The 21,338-nt window shown below is 40.3% G+C and overlaps 1 protein-coding gene across 3 annotated transcripts; it reads right to left on the minus strand.

Moving 5' to 3' along the window:
• Positions 1–98: 98 nt before the first annotated feature.
• On the minus strand, positions 99–20,917 carry mfge8b (milk fat globule EGF and factor V/VIII domain containing b). Of its 3 annotated transcripts, none has more exons than XM_036568396.1 (10): positions 20,712–20,917; positions 13,144–13,269; positions 12,881–13,012; positions 5,593–5,706; positions 5,055–5,236; positions 4,579–4,734; positions 4,275–4,419; positions 3,154–3,338; positions 2,355–2,510; positions 99–1,907 (listed from the first exon to the last, which is right to left on the minus strand). In XM_036568396.1, exons 1-10 carry the CDS (start codon positions 20,791–20,793, stop codon positions 1,764–1,766), a joined length of 1,422 nt encoding a protein of 473 aa, XP_036424289.1. In that variant the 5' UTR covers positions 20,794–20,917; the 3' UTR covers positions 99–1,763. The 3 variants fall into 3 exon arrangements, with proteins under 3 accessions (XP_036424289.1, XP_036424288.1, XP_036424290.1); XM_036568395.1 differs by having other exon boundaries at positions 3,154–3,356; XM_036568397.1 differs by lacking the exon at positions 20,712–20,917 and adding an exon at positions 13,783–19,528 and having other exon boundaries at positions 1,764–1,907; positions 3,154–3,356; positions 13,144–13,344.
• Positions 20,918–21,338: the final 421 nt, after the last annotated feature.

Below are 21,338 nucleotides of genomic sequence, written 5' to 3' on the forward strand. Positions count from 1 at the left end.
CCATGACATGAGACCTTTTCAGCCCACTCAACTGTGTGTGGTGCTAATGGAACAAGAAGGTCAATGTATGGTAATTGAGTACTCAAAGGCCAGCATGATCTATTTTAACACTTTATTTATGTTTTTGTTTATTAAGAACATGAAGAAATAATTAGAGAGAGAGAGGTACACTCAGGAAATTAATCAAATCTAAGCATGTTATCAGGGTCTGGAAATCTGCCCTATGGTATGAAACATAAAAAGCATGTTAATTAAGTATCAGGGAAAACAAGACAGAACAAAGAAGATATTGAATAAAAATAAAAAACTTGCTTTGTGCTCGCAGTGAAGTAAAAAAGCTCTGATAAAAATCATACGCTGACAATGGTGATGAAAGACGAGTTTTTTTAAATGCATGCGTCCTCTAAATACACATCCATCTTGAATTGTCAAAACATATTGTTCAGTGTTTCTTACCATCAATCAGTACTTCTAAATCTTTATCCTAAAGCAATGGAGAAAAATACTGCCCATTTTTTTAAAGCATGTTCCATTAATATTTTTCATTAATATTAATGCTCACATCATATTGCACAAGCCCAAAATTCATAATTCATAGGCGGGTCACTAGGGAGGGGGTCACAACACAGCACCGTGAGAGCATTATGTAGATTGGGGTGGGTTATGTCAGAGCTTCAGTGCAACCGTAGAAATCATCCTAAATTAGATTTTCACCCCCTTACTGGGGGAACTGCATATGTTTTTTTATAAGTAGCTCAAAGAACCTCAAAAAATTTCAAACATCGTTGACCCAGCTTATCACTGAATATATTAGACATAACGTATTTGGTTGAACACCCAAAGCAGGGGCACCAGATTAACATGGAAGAAACAGATCACTTTGGCTTCTGAACTGAGAATATTCAAAAGGTTATGGTTTATTTCTGAATAATGTGTTAAAAATCAGTAGCACATTGCAATTGATTCAACTCTACCTGAGAAAGATCCGTGGCAGTGTTGGGCCAAAGCATTAAGGTTTTATAATACTGAGTAACTGATAGATACCTGCTATTTCTTTGTTATACTTCAAGGTTGAACATTGATTCAAAAGGTATCAAACTGAATAACAACAAAAAAAAAAAAAGGAAACCAAAAAAATATACAGCCTTTTTGAAAAGTCATGCTCACAACCAGTTAGTTATCCTGCTATGAACTACTCACAAACTTCACCAACTTAAAATCCTACAACTGGACAATGCATTTACAACTAACTAACTAACTAACACAAACATGACTCTATTTAATGACCCATTTGTTATGTACATTTTTTCCTTTTAACAAAATACAATTTTTTATCCATATATTTCTTCACTTTAAAATGGGCCACTTTTTGTACATCATTCTAGCCTAGCTAAATGAGCACACTGCAATAGTATCATCTCCATAGAGCACTGCAGTCTCATAGGAACAGACCATTCTACTGCTAATCACGTAACACTAAGAGATTCTGGATTTCAGCTTGCACCATCTACTTATTGTGGCAAAATCTCGCTGTGTTGTTCTGAGCTTGCACTGCAGCTTTTGGTGTTGTGTGTTTTTTTTTTTTAAAAACCATGGGATATCCCTGAAGCTCCCTGTAAGCTCAGTTCCCTGCTGTCTGGGGTTGTGTGGTGTTAGCGCCCTCTGGTGCTGGGACCGAGGCAGTGCATATGTGGCTCAGGAAGGAAGGGACGGAGGGAGGTAAAGGAGGAGTGAGAAAGAGAGAGAGAGGGGGACTTGGGGCTTTACTCAGCACAGCCCAGCAGCTCCATTCGCACAGTGATGCGCTCATGCCACGCCCACGGGAGGATGCGGACGTATCGGGCGTAGAAGGGCGGCTCAAACACGTTCTTTTTGTGCACGTTGTTATCGCTGTTGCCGGGGAAGATCTGCAGGTAGAACCAAGTAGGGGGAAAAAGACAGCAAAGTTACACTGATCTGTAGCTTTAAACATCACAAAGCACAGCGGGACCACAAGCTCGCTTAGAAAAAACAGGCATATGTGTGTGTGTACAGTATGTGCGTCTGTCTGGATTATGGCTCTGTTAGTTTACACAGTTCTCTGTTTTTTTAGACTTGAAAGAAATGAGGAGCTACTCCAAAGAGCTCCAAGTTGGAAACACATCAAATATTCCTCCTCCTTTCTTCCTTATTTCTTTCAGTCTATGGAAAAAACATGCCCAGTATCTTAGTCCATCTTTTATAACTTCATACACTGTGTTTATTTGACGCTAGATTTGCGCTGGGTAAACTATCCCACAGACACAGAATAAACACAAAAGCATTACATCTCGGGACGGAAGTGGGCAGGGTTGAAATACAAACGAATTGCTGACCTTATCAGTCTTTGTTTTGTCATCTTTCACCACGCTCCAGTGCTGGCCGTCGTCACTGTAAGACACTTTGTAAGATGAAACAAACTGCACATTCCCAAAGTCTTTAGCCCCCTGTGTGATGATTCCTGTGATCCGCTTAGGCGACAGCAAGTCCACCTGAAGCAATGATGAAAAAGGAAAGGAGTTAGAAAACAAAGGACAGAGAATTATGGACAGCTAGAACAAATCATTCCTCAGTGTACTGTTTACAAGAACACAGTGTCTCACAGTGTCTCATCATCACTAATCATCATTTTTACCAGTAGTAACACAGATGTCATAAACTTTAATAATATTTGGAAGGTCATACTGAGAAAGCAAAGCCTATATTGCTGTCTTGAACTCCCAGCCACAGACTGCTATGACATCACTGCGGACAGAACTCAGGATAACTCAGGACAACTTTTTAAATATTTACCATAACTTCTTTTAATTTTTACATATTTTAAATATGTTATTTTCAACTTACACCTAAGTTTCAGATTAGTTATTTAATAATTTACAGTAGTTAAAAAAAACCTTTTAAAGTCTTGAAATTAATTAATGAATAATAAGCCTAGAGTTTAGGGGCAAAGCTTGGTTTAAATTACACTTTTGGGGGTCCTCCTTTGACCCTTCAGCTCTATGATTAAAACATTAATTTGTGTCATACTAACATGCTTTCTCCTCTAAGGTGATGACTCAACCAGATAATGGCATATTTTTGAGGACATTTTTTTTACAAATAGTTTATTTTGCTTGTGTAAAGAGTGACAGTCACCTGTAGCCACTCAGATCTGCTGTTGGTGGCAGCAGTCCAGGCATTGGTCTTGCCCTGCTTGTCCAGACGGGCGTAGTGCGGGTGCCAGGTGAAGGCCTCGATGCCCCACGTGCGGAAGGAACTGGAGCTTGTTAGCTGACTGTCGCCAATGAGCCGCGACTTGAAACCCAGTGGCTCTGAGCAACCTGTTGTGTTCAAATACACTGTGGAGTGAGACACGGGGAGAGAAAGGGCGAGAGAGAAAGAGAGGGAGAGCGCAAGAGAGCGAGAGAGATGCACAAAGAGCCAGAGAGCGAGAAAAAGAGAGGGAAGGAAGGAGTGATAAAGAAATGGATGGGAAGCGTATCAGCACAAGCAGCACAAACGAGATGGGAGCTGGCTCGGCCGTGGAACGAGCACAGGCTTTATGCAGGTTAGCAGTGTCGGTATTGTGTGTAAGATGGGGTGTGTGAGAAGCACATGCACACAAGTGCTGCCAGTGTGTGATATATGCATGTGGGTGAGATGGATCGGCCTGAGAGAGACACACACATTCACAGTGAGGCTCAGCTTGACAGCATTAACACAGCACATACACTGCTTCCAAAAGGCCTGAGAACAATTAAACACACCCATGTTTCAATCATATCTAATCACCATAATAACCAAACATCCAAACATTTCTGCTACTAATGGTACTTCTGACCAGACACTAGCAACAAATGAAAAAATATAAATTCTCAGAATGGAATGTGCTTCACATTCACTGTTAGCACATGTTGGTTCTGTTTCAATTTTTAGTCGGGTGTTGTAAATAGAGCCAATGTTTACGAAGTTTTTTGCACATAGAACATTAGTTGGCTTAAGTCCCAGGTTGGACAGAGTCTCAGCCTTTGACTTGGCTCCACAAGCAGTACAGATTCTTGACTTAACTCACATAGTCACAATGGCATACGTGGAAGTCTGTCATTCTATTTGCTATAGTTGTGTTGTGTATCTCCATGAGTGGATTCCTTTGGATCCATTCAGATAAGTAATAATTCATATAATTTCCTTACAGTTACTTATGGAAGGCCTGAGTCTCTTGGGTAATTACATTTCCACTACTATTCAGTTAAACTGGATAGTGTTTCAGTGTTTACCGTTAAGTTCGCAGCCCACTAACTCCATCCTCAGGGTGCAGGCTTTGCGGCACACCAGGGGCAAAATGCGGATGTACTGAGCTATTATGGGTGGGTCAAACAGGTTGGTCTTTGTGCCATCATTGTCCACATTTCCCACAAAAACCTGGTGAAGCAGATGAAATTCATATTAAACACCCATGTTGAATACCACATCATCAATTTAGTGCTGAAGGGCCAGGCAGTCCAGCCCTACAGAAGCAAAACTGATGACCTGATCTGGAGCATCATTGAGTATGAAATTGTGTCAGAACATTTAACTCACCGTATCCCTCTTCTGGTCCTCAGCTCTATAGGTGGTGTATGTACGTCCATCCAAACTGGAGGCCACCTTGAAGGATTTGACATACTCAGCAGTGCCCATACGGCTAGCACCCTGGGTGATGATGCCAGTGAAACGCATCTTCCTTTGCATGTTGATCTACACATACAAACAAAAGACAAAATCAGACAAGATGAACAACACATGGACTGTTGTTGGACCCTCAAGTGTGTTTATGTGGCTGCATTGTCTGCACTAAGTTGCCAGTTTATCACCTACACTCAAATAATATCTGGTGAGCGGTGGTTCTACAGTAGTACAGTGGTCCCTTTCCATTGATGGACAGGTTGGAGTGCAACTATACAGTACATATACCTGATAAAATGGTCAGTGAGTTTAGGTACACGGTATGTGTACTTCATAAACTGGCAACTCACTGTACATAACCAAGTGTCATTTTAAAAGCCAGAACAGCACACCTCGATCCAGGGGTTCTTGTCATGCGAGGCTGAGGTCCAGGCATTCACTAGGCCTTTATTGTTGAGACGGGCCAGCTCAGGCCCCCAGCGCTGCAATCCCAAGATGCCATAGTGGACAGAAGAGGCAGAGATTTGAGACTCGGCTATGCCGCCACCCTCCAACCCCAACAGAGAGATACAGCCTGCAGGACAAAATGACACATTATCAGCCTGTCCACGTGTGCAGGAGACAGACAGCAAGGCAGACAGATGGACTAACAGTGTGAAGACCACGCTCATGGGGTGACATACACATACAACCATGGATAGACAGCAATGTCATCAAGAAAAATAGAGCCTTTAAAGTAAGAAATGGAGCCTAAAAACAGAGCTTAGTAACTCGATAGCATATTTGAAATTAGAAAGAATATTTAAATTTGAAAAAAGCGGAACTGTTCAGGAACATAATACAACTCTTTTTTTAAACATTTAAAACATTAAAATAAAAGTGACCCAATATGATAAGTACTAAAGAATAAAACTGTGCTGTTCCACTCACGCAGTTGGCAATGCTTTCCGACATAAGGTGATGGGCATTTGCAGGTAAAATCTCCAGCAAGATCTCGGCACTGACCCCCATTTTGGCATGGCTGACCTGCACAGTCGTTCACGTCTGTAAACAGCAGATGAATCTGTATATTAATACTGTATATCAGTAAAATCTGTATATCTTTTAAGATTTCTGTGCAAAAACAGATACTGATGTACTCATTGACGATGCAGTTCTCTATATGACCTAGAGATGGCACTCTAGTCATCAGTAATCGGTCACACCAATAATTTCTCTCTCATCATCGCCTGAAAATCATTATCATTAGATTTATGCTCAGATTATGCTTCCGGTCCTATGTGAGCCTTCGTAAAGTATTATGAAGGCCTACAAAGAACGTGATTCAGAAGTTTAGACTTAGTGTGAGCACACCTAATCTAAGGATCTTTCTTATCTCCTGTCATAAAGAACCCTTATGGAAATTCAGGCTGCGCTGGCTTGTCTTCAAAGCAACCTGAAGAGAATCCACTCCATGAAAGACTGAAAAATACACACAAGCAGGGTGCAGTATAAACCTAGACTCAGGCAGGCCCTCCGTGATCATTCAACTGTGGCTGCCCCGTAAATAAAGAGGATAGAGCCGTCTGAAAGGACAGTAGACAGCAGTTGTAGTGTGGTTCCTAATCCACTTATTGAATAAAAGAGTGAAGACCTGATCCTGGGAATGCTGTACACAGACTAAAGTCACTGAAATGCATATATACAAAACATTGACGGTGGACTGTAAATGTAAAAAGCTTCACTAATCAAATCACTAGAGACATAAAATACCTAAAGCTTGGAGATCAGGAGAGTGACCCAAAGATGGAGAGATTGTTTTTTTAAACCAGAGACCTGCAATTCAAAACAATGTGGCAACATTCATCCAGCACAGCAACAAGCCACTCTAACAAACCCACGCTGATAACAGCAGCACCCGTGACTCCGCTGTGAGGCCAAGTAAAGCCGGTAATGGAAACTTCTAGAAAAAAAATGCAGGAAATCAGAGGATTATGCGACTCTGTGTGCAGATGGAGTGTGTGACTGGTCACGGCCTCTGTGAGCCAAGACAGTAATGAGAAGCTGAAACACGCCCAAACTCCACAGGTCAGGCAGAAACAGCTAGTGCTAAAGAGAGCTTAAGTGAAACCGTGAATAAACTGCTGTTTATGTAACCACTTTGACTACAAACCAGTGCGCTGAACAGGTGGTGATACACAAGTCAGACCGCAGGTTCACTGGATATAAGCACCACTCTGACATTAAAGTATTACTTAAAGAAACACAAACATAGTAAGAGAATCACAGGGATATCACACTCCAGTGTTTCTTGTATAGTTCATATTTCAACAACTTCTTTAGGAAGTGATCACTCTGGGAGAAGTAGGAAGAAATCCCCAATATTAGGAAATGAGACCTTTCCATGGTTCACCCACAAATGCGTTCTTTCATAGCTACTGCTGTGAAGCTGGCAAATATTACACTCAACCTAATGATTGTAGTGATCTATGTTTAAAGGTCACTGAATTTCCAATTAACATTTGGTGATATTTAATAACAAATACAGTGCAACATTCAACACACGATATTGTTATTGTGGACACTTTCAGATACTGTCACACCATTTTAATATTTCAGTTTCACCAAATATTGTTATATGTAAAGTACCATTGGTTTCACAAAGTCACACTATGCTGTTACTTTGTAATCCTATACTTTGTTTGATGTTTGTGGAGCTGCTTTAGTGTGTTATTGGTCTCAACACCTTACAGTTCACGCTAAGCGTTGCAGTACTATTTCATAATCAATGTGCTATCTACAGTACCAAAGGTCTACTATCCAAACAAAATAATCTAAGGCAAAGACATGATGCCCATTAGGAATTTGACAAAAATAAAAAAATCCAGAAATGAATGATGACTGCCATTACACTAGAGAAGTTTCTATCCAAGATAGAAATGCCCGAAATGTATAACCACCGCCAAATGAGTGTTTTCTTTCTTAATACAATAGAATGATAATATCATACACCATGATGGAAGGTTTGACAATTGTCCCGATATTAAATTAAATCAGCAATGCCTAATTTCCAGTTTAAAATGCTGAGCTGGACTATGTGGTTGTAGCTAATTAGTCAGATGTAACAACTAATCAGGTTGGAAATGACAGTGACAAATTCACTTTTCACACGCATACAAAATTATCATTTGAAACTGAGACCATATAATGTTTTTTCAGAATCAGCAATGCTACTTCTTTCAGTTGTAACAAAAAAGTTAGAGCAGCTTTTACAGTTGAAATCAGCTTCTAGGAAGGGGATCAGTGGTGGACAGACTGTGATCCTTCAGACAGACAATTTGACCCTTTGTGGGCCGAAAGGCCCACTATAATGTTCTTATGTTCTTATGGGGTCTGTTCCTATTATAATAATTATTCTTAAGAAGAACAAGTGACTAAAAGGGGCCTTGCAAAACAGAGCTGAGGACTAGTGCTTGGTCATCCAGTGAGATGTAAATAGAGTGATCGTGATAGGACATGTACCATCTTTAGGACAGGTTGCCTAGGTTGCAGAGAGAGAGAGCGAGAGAGAGTGAGAGAGAGAGAGACAGAGAGAGAGAGAACAGCTGTTTCACTCCAAAATATTCAGTGTGGTATAATATGAGTGAACATCAATAGGAAATGTTGGCTGCTGCATGAAAGCCGATACGGATCTCATGACAGTTGCACTGTGACCCTGATCGATACGAAGCAAGGTCAGCAGGCTTCAGCATGTGATCGAGGGAGAGGAACGTTAGAGCGAATGAAGCTGCTGAGCAGGCTGCTACTTATAACTGAGGGAGTGGAGCATCTGAGAGAACGGCCATGCAGCAGCAGGATGGGGTTCAACAGAGGGAAGCTTTTAAATCCCTCCAGAGTTCGCCGCCACCATAACGTCTTGTGATTGCTAGTCATGCAAAGAGACCCCTGGCAGCATTATCTGTAACAAGATTAAAGAGAGTCTGGCTGACTGTAGCGAAGGTGCCCCTCAGGGACGTGCTTTAAGATGTGTGCACCGAGTTCACACAGGGGGACTCATCTGTAATAAAACTCTGGTTGCTTCACTGCTCAATTTCTAAAGCAAGCTAATGAACAGAGACTAATGTAAACTGTCCAAATTATTGTCATGAAGATGTTTCTGTTCATTTGAGAGTGAAGAGGTGAGACAAGGGCTGCACAATATATCGTTTGTTAGTCACTATCATGATACTGTCTTTTGCAATACTGATGCTGCACAAGGCAAAAGTATACAAAAAAGAGTCCTCTAAAACAGGCCCTTTGCATTTCTACACTGATAATTAGCTCCACTTTTTTAACTTTCGTGATTGTAATAAATTACGTTACAATATGTTTTTCTGAACTGGTAACTGGTTCTGCTAGATAGGCCAACTGAAAAATAGTCGCTGAAAATAGTGCTGTTCAGGACAGCACAGCTACGGTTATGTACCACATTGAAAGCAAACATGCAAGCAGAAAAAGACAATTAGTTCGCCCATGTTTTCTGAGAGATGTGATGCATGACAGTGTGAGGAAATGGCTTTCAACAACTACTGTGGTACACAAACAAACAAAGCTGCTCCAGTCATAGTGTTTACTTGTTTTAAACTTGGGCTAAAAATTAGTGGAAAATATAACTTTAAAATTGTCCAATATAGAATCTTTAGTAGCCCATCACTATATATTCCAGTCATTTTGTCAATGTTCTAGTGTTTTGGTCATATAGTTAGGAACATACTAGAATTATGAGCCCCCAGTTTAAACAAAGCAGAGTTCTTATGTAAGGTATGTTTAATAAGATCTCGGTCTGTTTTCTACACAAGGAACACTTTTTAATAGCTCAGTGCATCAATACAGAATTCAGTTGGTGTGTATGGTCATAAGTGAACATATCAATATTTTAGCTCAGCCAATCAGATTTCAGAATCAGAACTAACTAGTTTTATAATAGATACTTTGATGGGTTATGTTCTTGATTTTAGGCTTGCCAGTTAACAATTAATGAAACGTTAGTTTCAGTCAAACTAATTTGAAAAAACTGCATCTCTGTTACAAAAAGAGCACAATTAGGTCTGTTTGATTGGATTTTGTACAATGCAGTATGTGAAACATTGAATGAAAAATCACTGTACTAGTTTTATTTTAATATGCCCCTACTGGGACTTTTTTCTCATCCAACTTATCAAATAAATAATAAAACTAAATATTGCCCACTCTATTAAATTGGATAGATTTTTATTTCTTTTGTGTGTTCACAATATCTGTTTTAAAGACCAGTATCTCGTTCCCCTCAAATATCAAAGCAAAAGGACAAGAATAACAGGAGTGGAGAAAGGGTGTGAGAAAAATGAGCGAGAGAGAGAGAGGGAGAGAGAGGGAGAGAGAGGGAGAGAGAGAGAGAGAAAGAGAGAGAGAGAAGAGAGAGAGAGAGAGAGAGAGAGAGAGAGAGAAAGAGAGAGAGAGAGAGAGAGAGAGAGAGAGAGAGAGAGAGAATACTCTGAGAGAATCTGAGAAATTTAGCGAGACAGACCGTGAGGGAAAACAAAACATTAGCTCGAAGCTCTCTTGAAAAAAGTCCAATTCAGTCAAAGCGTCACAGAACAGATGTGTTTAACAACTTATTTATGCAAAAATATAGTGTTCTGTTTCCACTCAACCATGTACCTTATTCTGACTTATTCTCTCATACACAAACACTGACTGCTCCTTCGACACGTCCCCACTTCCAAAAAAGGAGGTTTTAGTGCTTTGGTGAACCTCTGCTGTGAACTCCATACTATTTCAGTCAGCCGAGTTAATGTGGCTAATACTTCAGCGCGTAAAAGCTTTTGACACAGATTTCATGGTCTCGCAGAGCTTTCAGAGCAATTTCACACTGGCAGTGTAACACTCCCATCAGCCAAGAGGAAAGACTGTGACACTGTCAGAGTTGACTTAATTCACTCTTCCGCCTCCAACTCCATTTTACCCCAGCAACAAGGCGAGTGTGCGCTGGCGTGGGTGTGTGTAGACCTCTCCCTGTTGGCTGGACAACCAGGAGACGTCGGTGTGTGCGTGCGTTTTCCCAGTGTGGATGTGTGTGCGTTTATTTAAATTTGCGCTGCCACCAAGTTTGTCTCTAAAGTATGCAGTGCGTTTCTGTGTGTGTCTGCTCACACACGTTGTACTCATTCCTGTCTGATCCTGAAGGTGAACGAGATTCAGACGCTTCTCTTCTCTGTCTCCAAGGCTTCTAAATATTCGCCTCAGAGCTCCAAAGCCTCCGTGATCTTTAACCACCGTCTCCAACCACAATCTAAGGATGAGGCTCGCTGTTAACACCCACACGCAATTAACGAAGCCCAATCAAAACATCATAATTCTGACACCGCAAGCTGGAAATAGACAGTAAATTGACACTGAAGGCCAGAGCTCTCTCATCAGAACTGGAGAAATGAGGAAGCTATTGCTGTTAACTAAAGAATGCTGTAAAATTTAAACATAATTTTTATGTTTAATTATAGGAGGATTTCCAGCCTCATTCTTTTCTGCACCTAAAGATCAACTTCACTCACATCTGAGATCATCCAAAGTATGAACCTTAAGATAATATGTTTACGATAATGTGTAAGATAATATGATAATATGTACTTATACACATGTAATTCATGTGTATTGGGCTGAATGATCAATCATTTTTATCAAAAACATAGTTTTAAAAAGTGCAATTTTCAAATTGCAAGAGCAGCAAATTTAGTTATATCCTTCATTATTCAATGTTGTCTTAAGTTTTAATTTGGCAAATTTAACCTAATAATGCAGAGCCTGTGAACTGGCAGTCTATCCCACTACATTCAGCACCCATAAAAGAGATGTGCTGGTCTTCTTGGTAAAAAAAACTTTATAGTTTATAGAAAATAATCACATTTTCATTGCAATTGCAATATTAGTCAGAAAAGTCAAATTATACCTCCCCCAAAACGTTCAGCTCCATTTGTTTATAAATACTCTAATACATATTGTCGCTGTTGGAACAATGCTTCTAAAATGATGACTTGCAGGAGAAAAAAGAATGTTAAAAAGGGCATTTCTGCCTTAATGTAGCATGTAATGTGTTAATTGTTGTGTTATGTAGTATTCTGTAGTGCAGCACTGCAGCCTCATCAGTTCACAGAATTCACAATGTTGTATTTTTGTGTTTTCATTCATCAGTGTTTTCTCACTACAATGGGCTACATGCATTGCACAAATACACTGCAAAATCACTGGCACGCTTGACAAATCCTGACTGCTCATCACTGATCTAGAGGCTGCTAAATATATCTGTGGCACTAACAGGCATCAGTGACACAGCACAAACATCAATTGTTTAAGTTTTCTATTTGTTTAAAGAATAATTCAGCTGAAAAAAGAAAGACAAATTTAAACAGCCTACTTCCATGTACTTGCCAAAGCACTAATAGTCTTTCAAAATTTTTCACAAGGGGGTTTTCTGCATGTAAGTATGTTTACAATGCATGTGGCAATGGTTAAACTTATCATTATGACCAGATATTTATCTTAATGTTTATTTACCAGCAAAAACACACTAATCACCAAGACACATGCTTTTAAATAATGTGCTTGGGACTTTCGCATGGTACTGTATATATGTAAGTAAAGTGATGATATAGGAAAATAAACTGCGTATATCTACGTTCTGTTTTTCAAAAAATCAATAATCATGGACTGGCTTTATGATTACATTTCTGATGACGCATTTCTGGCTAATATCAGTAGCTTCATCCCGATGTGTTTGAAGCCACAGGGCTGTGTGCATGCACATGACTGTGCAGTTTGCGAGCTGTGATGATTCCTGCTGACGACAGCAGCTCAGTTTGCCCCTGCGTTGCCCCAAAGCCAGCAATAATAACAAACAATGAGTCAGAGTGCAGAGAAGGAAGTGCCACTGCACTGCTGCTGCTTCAGAGAATTTGCCATCTGCCCCTGGAACATCCTGAGAACTTCTGGGGCTAAAGCAGGCCTCAGTATTTCACTGAGCCAATCAAACGCTCAGTTCAACAACAGCTGCATCTGATCCTCTGTCCTAGTTATTGTGCAAATACTGAGTTGCACTGATAAGAAGTCTCTTGTTACATCATAGCCACAATTGCAAGCTTATCGTTATCAGACTGTGTAGGCATGTTATGGTTTTTCAGGAAAATTCTATCATATGGTCTGTAAAGAGATGTAAAGTGTTTCTTACTGTTCTGGCAGTGAATGCCCTCAAAGCCTTTTTGGCACCTGCACACATAGCTGCTAAAGACGTCCCCTCTAGGTGAGTTGGCAATGACCTCACAGATGCCATCATTTTTGCAGGGGTTTGGATGACAGGGCCCTGTGATCAAAGGTCAAAACAAAGGTAAGAACAGACATCACACATAAATAACACCACTGAAACTTTGTTCAGCTAGCTTAAAAGTGGAAACACTGCCTCTTCGCACAGCAGGAGACTGCTAAGTGCATTACCAGCCTGAGTCTCATTGCAGGTCTCTCCTGTGAAGCCATCTGAGCAGATACAGATAAAGGGATCCTTCCCTGCTCCTGTCACACATGTTCCTCCATTCTGACACACATTTACTTTGCAGTAATCACCTGAGAAAAATAAATAAATACACATAGTCACCAACAGAATTAAGATTAAATGAATGCAGCATTCAATTTTTTTTAATGCTGCATGCAGTTGCTAAGTGTTCTAAAGTACTGATGATACCCATTTTCACAGAAGGGGGGCAATATGTTATCATGGTAAATACAATTTTCAGAGTATATCATGGGCATCACCAGTGCTTTCAGAACACTAAACATCCACCATCATGTACCAAAAAAGGTCATTCAAAAGACAAATACATAGAGTACACAACAACAACCACCAGTGTATAGCAAGCACATTAACTACACTGTAATAAGATGCTGACAGGATGTTACATTACAATATAATGATATTTTATCAATTTCTCTTTTACCAATTGTTTTACCTCACAAGCTTGGAAAAATGAAATAATGTCATATTGTATCATGGAAATATCATAAAATATCATGATTTTCTAAAAACATCACCAACTAAGGATATTAGAATATCAGAATCATAACGGTATCAGCAAATAACTGCTTTTATAGAAAATTATGTTTAGATTTGCAATATTTCAAACTGATATTGATGATGCACTTATTGTCCTCTGGAAGAGCATAATGTTTAGCTGACCCTGGGCTAATACACTTAAATGTCTGTGTTTTATTCATCTTACTGCATTTGTATCCTAATAGAAATCAATGTTATATTTCTCTGTAATGCTAGACCAGGTGGATTTAGTCCCAGTTTTTACATTTTCTAAATGTTTAAGCATCAGCATCGGTACTGGTATCGGCAGATAAGTACATGAAAAAATATCGGATGTCAGCATCAGCACAAAATTGTCATATCAGCGCATGCCTAACACTAGGCTTCATTTCCACATGTGAACCTTTTCCAGATTTGATTTAACTGCACTGGATTTTTCCCCAGGATGTGGTAATAAACAATATTTACGGTTTATATGCACTGCAAAACATAACAATTGCACTAAGTTAAAATTGTTTGGTTCACTTTACTCATCTGTTACACATACTAAAATAAATCTGGCAACATGCACTACTACTTGCATAATCCTTAGTTTCTTAGGTAAATCTAGCTAAGATCAATTCCTACAGACTAAAGAGTCTGCTGCCCCATTTGAGTGCTCAGAAATGGCTCAATGTTGTCTTATCCATTTTTTCATTAAGGTATTAAAAAATGGATGAGCCAATTTGCAGTCATTTGTTCATTACTATATGAAGCAACCATTTAAAATAATTGAGTGTTTTCAGTGTTGATACCAGTGCATTGCACACAGATGAATATTTACAGCAAACACAATTATATGAGATATAAACCTTGAGAGTAAATAGAACTCGAAAAAGCGGAGTACTGCCCGCCCAACTATTTAATATTATTGGGTTGTTTGAGTTAACTTGCTGATGAAATGTGTATCACTGAAAAATAGAAAGCACCGACAACTAAAACATGAAGCTTGAAACTGCTAAGTAACTTAATTTTTTCAAGCCAATAAGTTTCCGTGACTTTTTAAACTAAAGTCAACTAAATTAAGTTTACAGTGGGGTATTAACCTTTTATTAGCTATTAATTGTGGCTAAGCATTTTCTGTTCGCTCTGAAAAGAGAAGTGGAATCAACACTGGACACCACAATGAAGCCTAGTGTCGCTCAGGCTGGACCGAGACCACTGTGTGCGTCTGCACTGGCCCAGAGTGCTGACGAGGCTCATGCATGACACAAGTGCTAGTTGCTTCTATGAAGGCCACAGCATTGTGTCCACTGGTCAGCTGGTTACTCAAAGTCTAGGCATGTTTATCTGGGGCAATAAAATGTTACAAAAAATGTGCCACAGAAAATAAGTGTTTAGCCTTCCCTGTGCTGAAGAAAACTATGTTTAGCATTATTTTGTTAATGCTCCTAAATCAAACGGAGCAAAAAAACATCTGCAGACACCGTGGCTCTGTAAAATGGTTACTATCATCTCCAGGCAAGGGCAGGGAGGTAAATTTAGACCCCTAAGTGCAGACCCTTAGCATGAGTTATAACTCTCAGGCGTCTAGCCCACGTTCCCACAAATCCACCATGAAAGTGACACTTCAGTAAAAGACTCTCAATTTCCTGTCCTCCCTTGGCACGGTTTCAAAACATAAGGACTGAAAGGCGCGGCTGATTCAGGGTAAAGTCCTGCTGATCTGGCCATTAATCTAAAGAAGTACATGCAGGCTTTTTTATAATAGTTTTTCAGTAGGATTAAAAGAGTTACACCATCAGATGTTCTTTGAGGATCCTTGTTTTCTTCATTGGGTTATTCATGAGATGTTATTGCTTCTGGAGGAATGATGTGGCCTTGGCCTGAATAGACATAACATCCTTATCCAAATGTCTTGCTTATTTATCTATGGCTTGGAATGCATCATCACACCAGACAGCTAGGGTACATTCCTACCCCCATTCCTTCACACTCAAAAAAATGCACAAAACTAATTCTTCTAAGAAATGGCTCTGAAAAATCTCCTAAATCAGAAGTAATTAGCAGGATCTCAAAGATTCATGTTTGGCTTTATCTCAAACCAACACAGAACATCCTCTGATCTGCAAAAGTTACAGAAAACCTGCAGCATCTGCGAAAGCATATGGCAGGTCAGCCAGCCTGACACCATAAATTGCCTTGGAAACCTCCTGTTAAGCACATAAACCTTCTGTAATAACCAAAGCAGGCTCTTCTTTAAAAATGATGACCTCAAAGAATCGTTTCTAATGAAACATAAGGGGCTTCTGCTGACTGGTTGTATTAAACATAAGGGGAAGTGTGGTGCTGATAATTCGTAACTGAGTGCACGAAGAAGCTAGATTCACTTCTTCTTTCATTTCCAAACAATACTGTAAAACTGTTTTATTAACTGTCACTATCTTACATACGAGAGGACACGAGGTTACACTGAAAATTATTTCACCACATGAGTATATAAGGAGAATGCCAGACACACAAACAGATGCATCATGAAACTGCTTTTAGCTACATTTTAAAGACCAATAATTAGTACCTTCACATTGCAAAACATCAGGAAAGTGAACACACGTTACCATAAAAAGAAAGTTGTTTTCTATTTGTCATTTAACCTCCTCTGGACACTGTTCATATTGCTCATTTAATCTGGATTAGTTTCCTTTTCCTAAATTATTTCTTTACTTCCTTCGCCATTAACAGCTATAGGCTGCAGCACACCACACAGAAAGAGGATGCATCAGCTGCAAAATCTGTTTGATCAAGTGAAACTGATCTGATCAGCATCTCATCAGCTGAACTGCCCTTTTGATCAGCAGCTGCAGCAGCAGTCAGGCGAGAGGAAGACTGGATAACTCCCACAGGCCCTCACAGTGGCCACTTGAAGCTTTTCCAGCTCATATTGGCGTACACTAAACAAGTGTAGGAAAGCCGTTTCATGAATTATATAGGTGTGTTTGTTTTTTTTTCCATAGATGTGGAATTCAAGGTAGGACAAAAAGGCTACAATGGAGTTCCCTGACACAAAAGTGTCCTCCAAAAGAGCACAAGGCTGTTTTTTGAGCCAGCAGAGAAGATGAGTAATATGTTCTTATTGTACCAAATTATGGTACCAAGCCCTTTCATGCCATATGACTCATAAATCACTGCTCCTGATGGAGTGGCCCCAGAAAACACACAGATCCAAATAAGTCAAAGTAAACATTCCCATGACAAATACACTCATGGTTTAATGCTACTTAATGTTGCTGCTCGGATACACATAACATATAAATCCAAATAACTACAAAAGAAAATGACACAGGATCAAAACAAACAATGAAACTATGAGGTCTATGGCACTCGTACATCATACATCTGATGTGACTTTCACACTATGATCATAGAAAGGGCACCTACTACTTACTACCTTGCTACAATCCATGGACTGCAAGAGTAAAATACTTACCAAAGCTGTTGAAAAGCATAGTTTACAGTGAATGAAAGTGAATAGCCAAAGATTTGCATTATGCAAATTACATAATGCTATTTGACAGTTACTGGCTTGTATTCATTGTTAGCAATATTAGCATATCCAGTTGAGCTACTTCTTTAACTACATGAGTCATTAGCACAAAGAGTCTTGAAGTCTGTCATCAGTAATCTCCTGAGGGGATCACGCATGTTTTGGCCAACAGAAAACCTTCCACAGTCATATTAGTAACAAGTGGAAAACAACAACAGATTGTGGAGAGCAGCACAAACACCACAAGTTTTGGGAATGTATGGGATCGCCTGAGCGTTTGGGATGGACTGAACACTCTTAAAGATTAATTCCACTAAATTCTCAAAGTTTTTGCATATTTCAAATAATATAAACAAAAGCGTTCACAGTAATTTGATGTGAAATGGTCACCGCAGAAAAACTTGCCAACTCAGATTTCTACTTTTTTATATTTGTGGTGATAGGAACCAGGGATCATACGGCCATTCAATGTCCTTTCCAAAAACATCAGTGAACCTACATGTGTCTTCTGAGTTTTATATATAACACTGAAAATAGTATAATAGTGGCACATCTGGAAAAAAATACTTAGGTCCTATTTTGTCTTTAATATCCTGTATCTCTCCCCATGAACAGATTAAAAAAAAATACATCAGTCAACATATTTATAATCCTTTCATGTAATAGCTTCCTCTGTGGATGCTTTTAACCACTTCAGGGGTCTGGTTCCTTTCACCACAGCTGTGAACAACTCTGACTCTAAGTTTCTCTAGGATGGCGCATATGACCTCAAGCCACTCTGAATAAAATTTTGAAAAATTCCCCTTTGATGACAGGAAATGGGAGGAGATGCAAAAGTGTACTGTCAGACTAAACGGACAACAACAAGTCGGACTAAACTGATTAAATCCACCAACTGGTCAGCTTTAAAAAGTCTCTTGGGATTTGAATATGCAGTTTTTCCCCAAGCAAGAATGCTGATTTATATCACCAACGCAGTACAAGGACTCTTCAAGTCCACTCTATTCTATGTACATGTGCGTGTCGTGTGTGTGTGTGTGTGTGTACGCAAGTCCCAAAGGCTAAGCAGTGCGCTTGCTTAACTGCACGGTCATTCACACACCACTTAACATCCTGACATGCCCAACACACTGCCCTGTGGAGTTCAGTGTCCCAAAACAAAAAAAGAACTAAAGAACTAGAGCGCACACAAAATGCCTTCCAGATTCAGCTCTACAGAACCCCTATTACCACCTGCCTACAAAAACCTGGCGTGCACACAATTTCTTTCACAATGTATGCATGCATAAACAAGTAAGCAAAACTGAAGTAAAAATTAATAAATAGATAAATGACAAAATAAAAAGGTGAGGATTACAGAGTTACATCTGCAGGTGAGATTTCAGTAATATACAGGCACTTCTCCAGAACAGCACAGCCATCTGCTCTCAAAAATAAACCACAACAACTAAAAATACTCTATGACGTACAGAGAAACCAACTATTCTCCAGGCAACACACATACAGCAGCTAACATTACCTTACTTACCTATACCAACACCAAGACATAAGAGTCTGACCCATTTTACACTAGAATGGAACCCCAAAATAATAAAATATGAATAAATTATGCATACCTTGGTAAATGATCAAAAGAAAGAAGGCTGTCACCAAAGTTGGGAAAGTGTTGGGTGCATGGGAATAATCGTTTTAAAAATTCAACATAGCAGATTGGAAAGTGGGGCAAGAGACAGAGACAGAGGGGACCCAAATGAAAAATGCCATGTTGCGATGGCTAAAAATGAAACATTGATTAGGCCCTATCGAAAACTAATCCGGGAGGAAGAAGGCCTGATTGGGCTTGGCATTAGAAGTAAAGTCATTGGAGCAAATGAGCTCGTCCCCTGAGGAAAAGACCCCCCTGCCAGATGGCAAAGGCCACGCGACAGCTTTCGAATGGTTACAAAAGAGAGGCGCGAGAGGCCGTATGGTCGCTATATTTAGAGTTCACTCCCTTGGCCAGCCAGAGAGGCCTGCGTTTGTTTCTTTGGCGCTGGAGGAAGATGGGACTCTGATCAGAGAACTTTTACCATTTCTCTCCCAACAAAAGCAGAGGTTAAGAGTTTGGATGAAGCAGTGGGGCTCTTAGATCAGAATATATGGGAAATTCTACCCTCACTGATTTATCAAGTGTTTGTGCGAGCCTCCCATCCAGTTTCTGCACACAGCGCAACAGCATGGAGGAGAGTGGCACTTCTCTCAGCTCAAGTGTGAACAAAATGAAAGAAAAGAAAGCAGCAAGACGGATGTCCTCCTCCAAGGCATACTCTCTAGGTCAACAGCCACATATCTAATACTTTATCAGGGCGTCGCCCGGATACTGCTTTATGGGGCAGCACTTGCCAAAAACACCAAATCTGAGAGGAAAGTGAGCCTGCGCTGGCAGTGGTACTGGAAGGGCACTGTAAGTGCAGGCCGGCCCTGCTGCACTGGTCATTAGTGGCAGGATGTGCCCAGGCTTTGCCGGGCTCTGCTGGATGTTTCAGTGGCCACAGCCATGGGATGTGACTCAGTGTTTCGGTCACTGAGCCACACCTACAAACTGCAGCCAAGCCATGGCCTCAGGCACAACGGCACTTCTGCAACAAATGCAAAAAATAGTTTAACATAAATAACAGTCTAACAAACCCAGTTATAAAAAGACTGTCTCACTTTTCACAAAGGACAAGCAAAAATCAATCACCAGCACTAAAAAAGTAGAACTAAAAAACGGGGCCACTCTCTGTACCTCGCCAGGCTAATAAAGCAGACCATAAAGGAACGGACACAAACAAATAAGTCTCCTCCACTACAGCCTGAACAGGCAGGGAGGGCTCTTCTTGCCTTCAGGTCACTGAAATCAGGACATAAAGACTCCTCAGCACTCAAACGTCCACACAGCAACAAAGCCATGTGCCAAAAGCATTTATGTACATGCATGGACACACACAAAAGCACCGCGAGATTCTTTAGTTCCCTGTGAAACATGACATTGATGTACTTATGAAAGAAGTCCTTTCTTATCAAATGTAGCCAAGTACATTGTGGCTAAGGCAGTAGAGCTTATTGAAGGGAAAAGAATTTGGCACTATTTTTCTGGCCCATAACTGGTTGAACCCAGCCAGAAAAACTAATAAGTTAGTGTTTACGTTATACTTTTGATCTACCTCAGAACAAAAACACTGCACTGACGAACACAGTATCAGGCTATAAACAGGATACAATAAGAAGAAATATGAGAGTACATTAGCCCACCCCACATATCAACAACTGACTCTTCATTTCCTTCACACTGGTCAGAAAACAAGCTCTCACTGGGCAGCTCTGCTGGCTAGCTTAGCCACACAGGTTAGTAGATTTGTGCCACTCTTCCGACTTCGATACAGTAAGCAACTGTGAGGGTCTGCTGGACGGAAAAAACAAAACTCTACTCACCGCTCACTGCAGAGACGCAAACAAGGAAAAAACAGGCGGCAAAAAGTGGGAAAGAAAGTGAGGAGGCCGTGCAAGTTTTCATGGTGCTCCCTCGAAGCTCTTCCCAACTCTTTGTGGCCGCGTTTCTGTGAGTCGACGTGAAGCTGGATGCCGCGGTGCCTACGGTCAAGATTAAAAAAGCACGGAGGGGGGAAGGCCGCGATATGTGCGCTCGCACGTGTGTTTGTGCTTTCGCCCAATCACGTGCCGAGTTAAGAACGCGGCCACGCCCACATGGGAGGAGTCACAGAGGACGGCTCTGCAGCTCTGCTGCCCACGACCACCACACTGGCATGATACAGTAAACAAAAGCAGGTTGAAAAGAAACATGTAGATTTTTTGTGATAGATTCAGTCACTGCTCAGAATCCCCCCGGTTATAAACAAATAAAGTCACATTTGTTTATTGTATAAATTGAAGCCTAATGACTTTATGAGTTCAAATGTGATAATGGTGTCAATTGGAGCCTAATGGCTTGTATAAAAGCGAATGTGATAATTAGGTGAAAAACCACACAGAGCTGTTATAACACGCCTCTGTCTGCTTTCCACAAATACTTGAGCGCTTAAACGACGCAGGTTAACTGGA

This window comes from Colossoma macropomum, unplaced genomic scaffold, assembly GCF_904425465.1.
Source record: "Colossoma macropomum unplaced genomic scaffold, Colossoma_macropomum, whole genome shotgun sequence".
In the NCBI taxonomy this organism is placed as follows: domain Eukaryota; kingdom Metazoa; phylum Chordata; class Actinopteri; order Characiformes; family Serrasalmidae; genus Colossoma; species Colossoma macropomum.

Coding starts and splice junctions, on each gene's coding strand:
- mfge8b (XM_036568395.1), bottom strand. CDS start 20,793: ATGAAAACTTGCACGGCCTCCTCACTTTCTTTCCCACTTTTTGCCGCC. Junction 13,270..20,711: donor TTGCGTCTCTGCAGTGAGCG/GTGAGTAGAGTT, acceptor TATTTTTCTCAG/GTGATTACTGCAAAGTAAAT. Junction 5,237..5,592: donor CGGAAAGCATTGCCAACTGC/GTGAGTGGAACA, acceptor TTTGTCCTGCAG/GCTGTATCTCTCTGTTGGGG.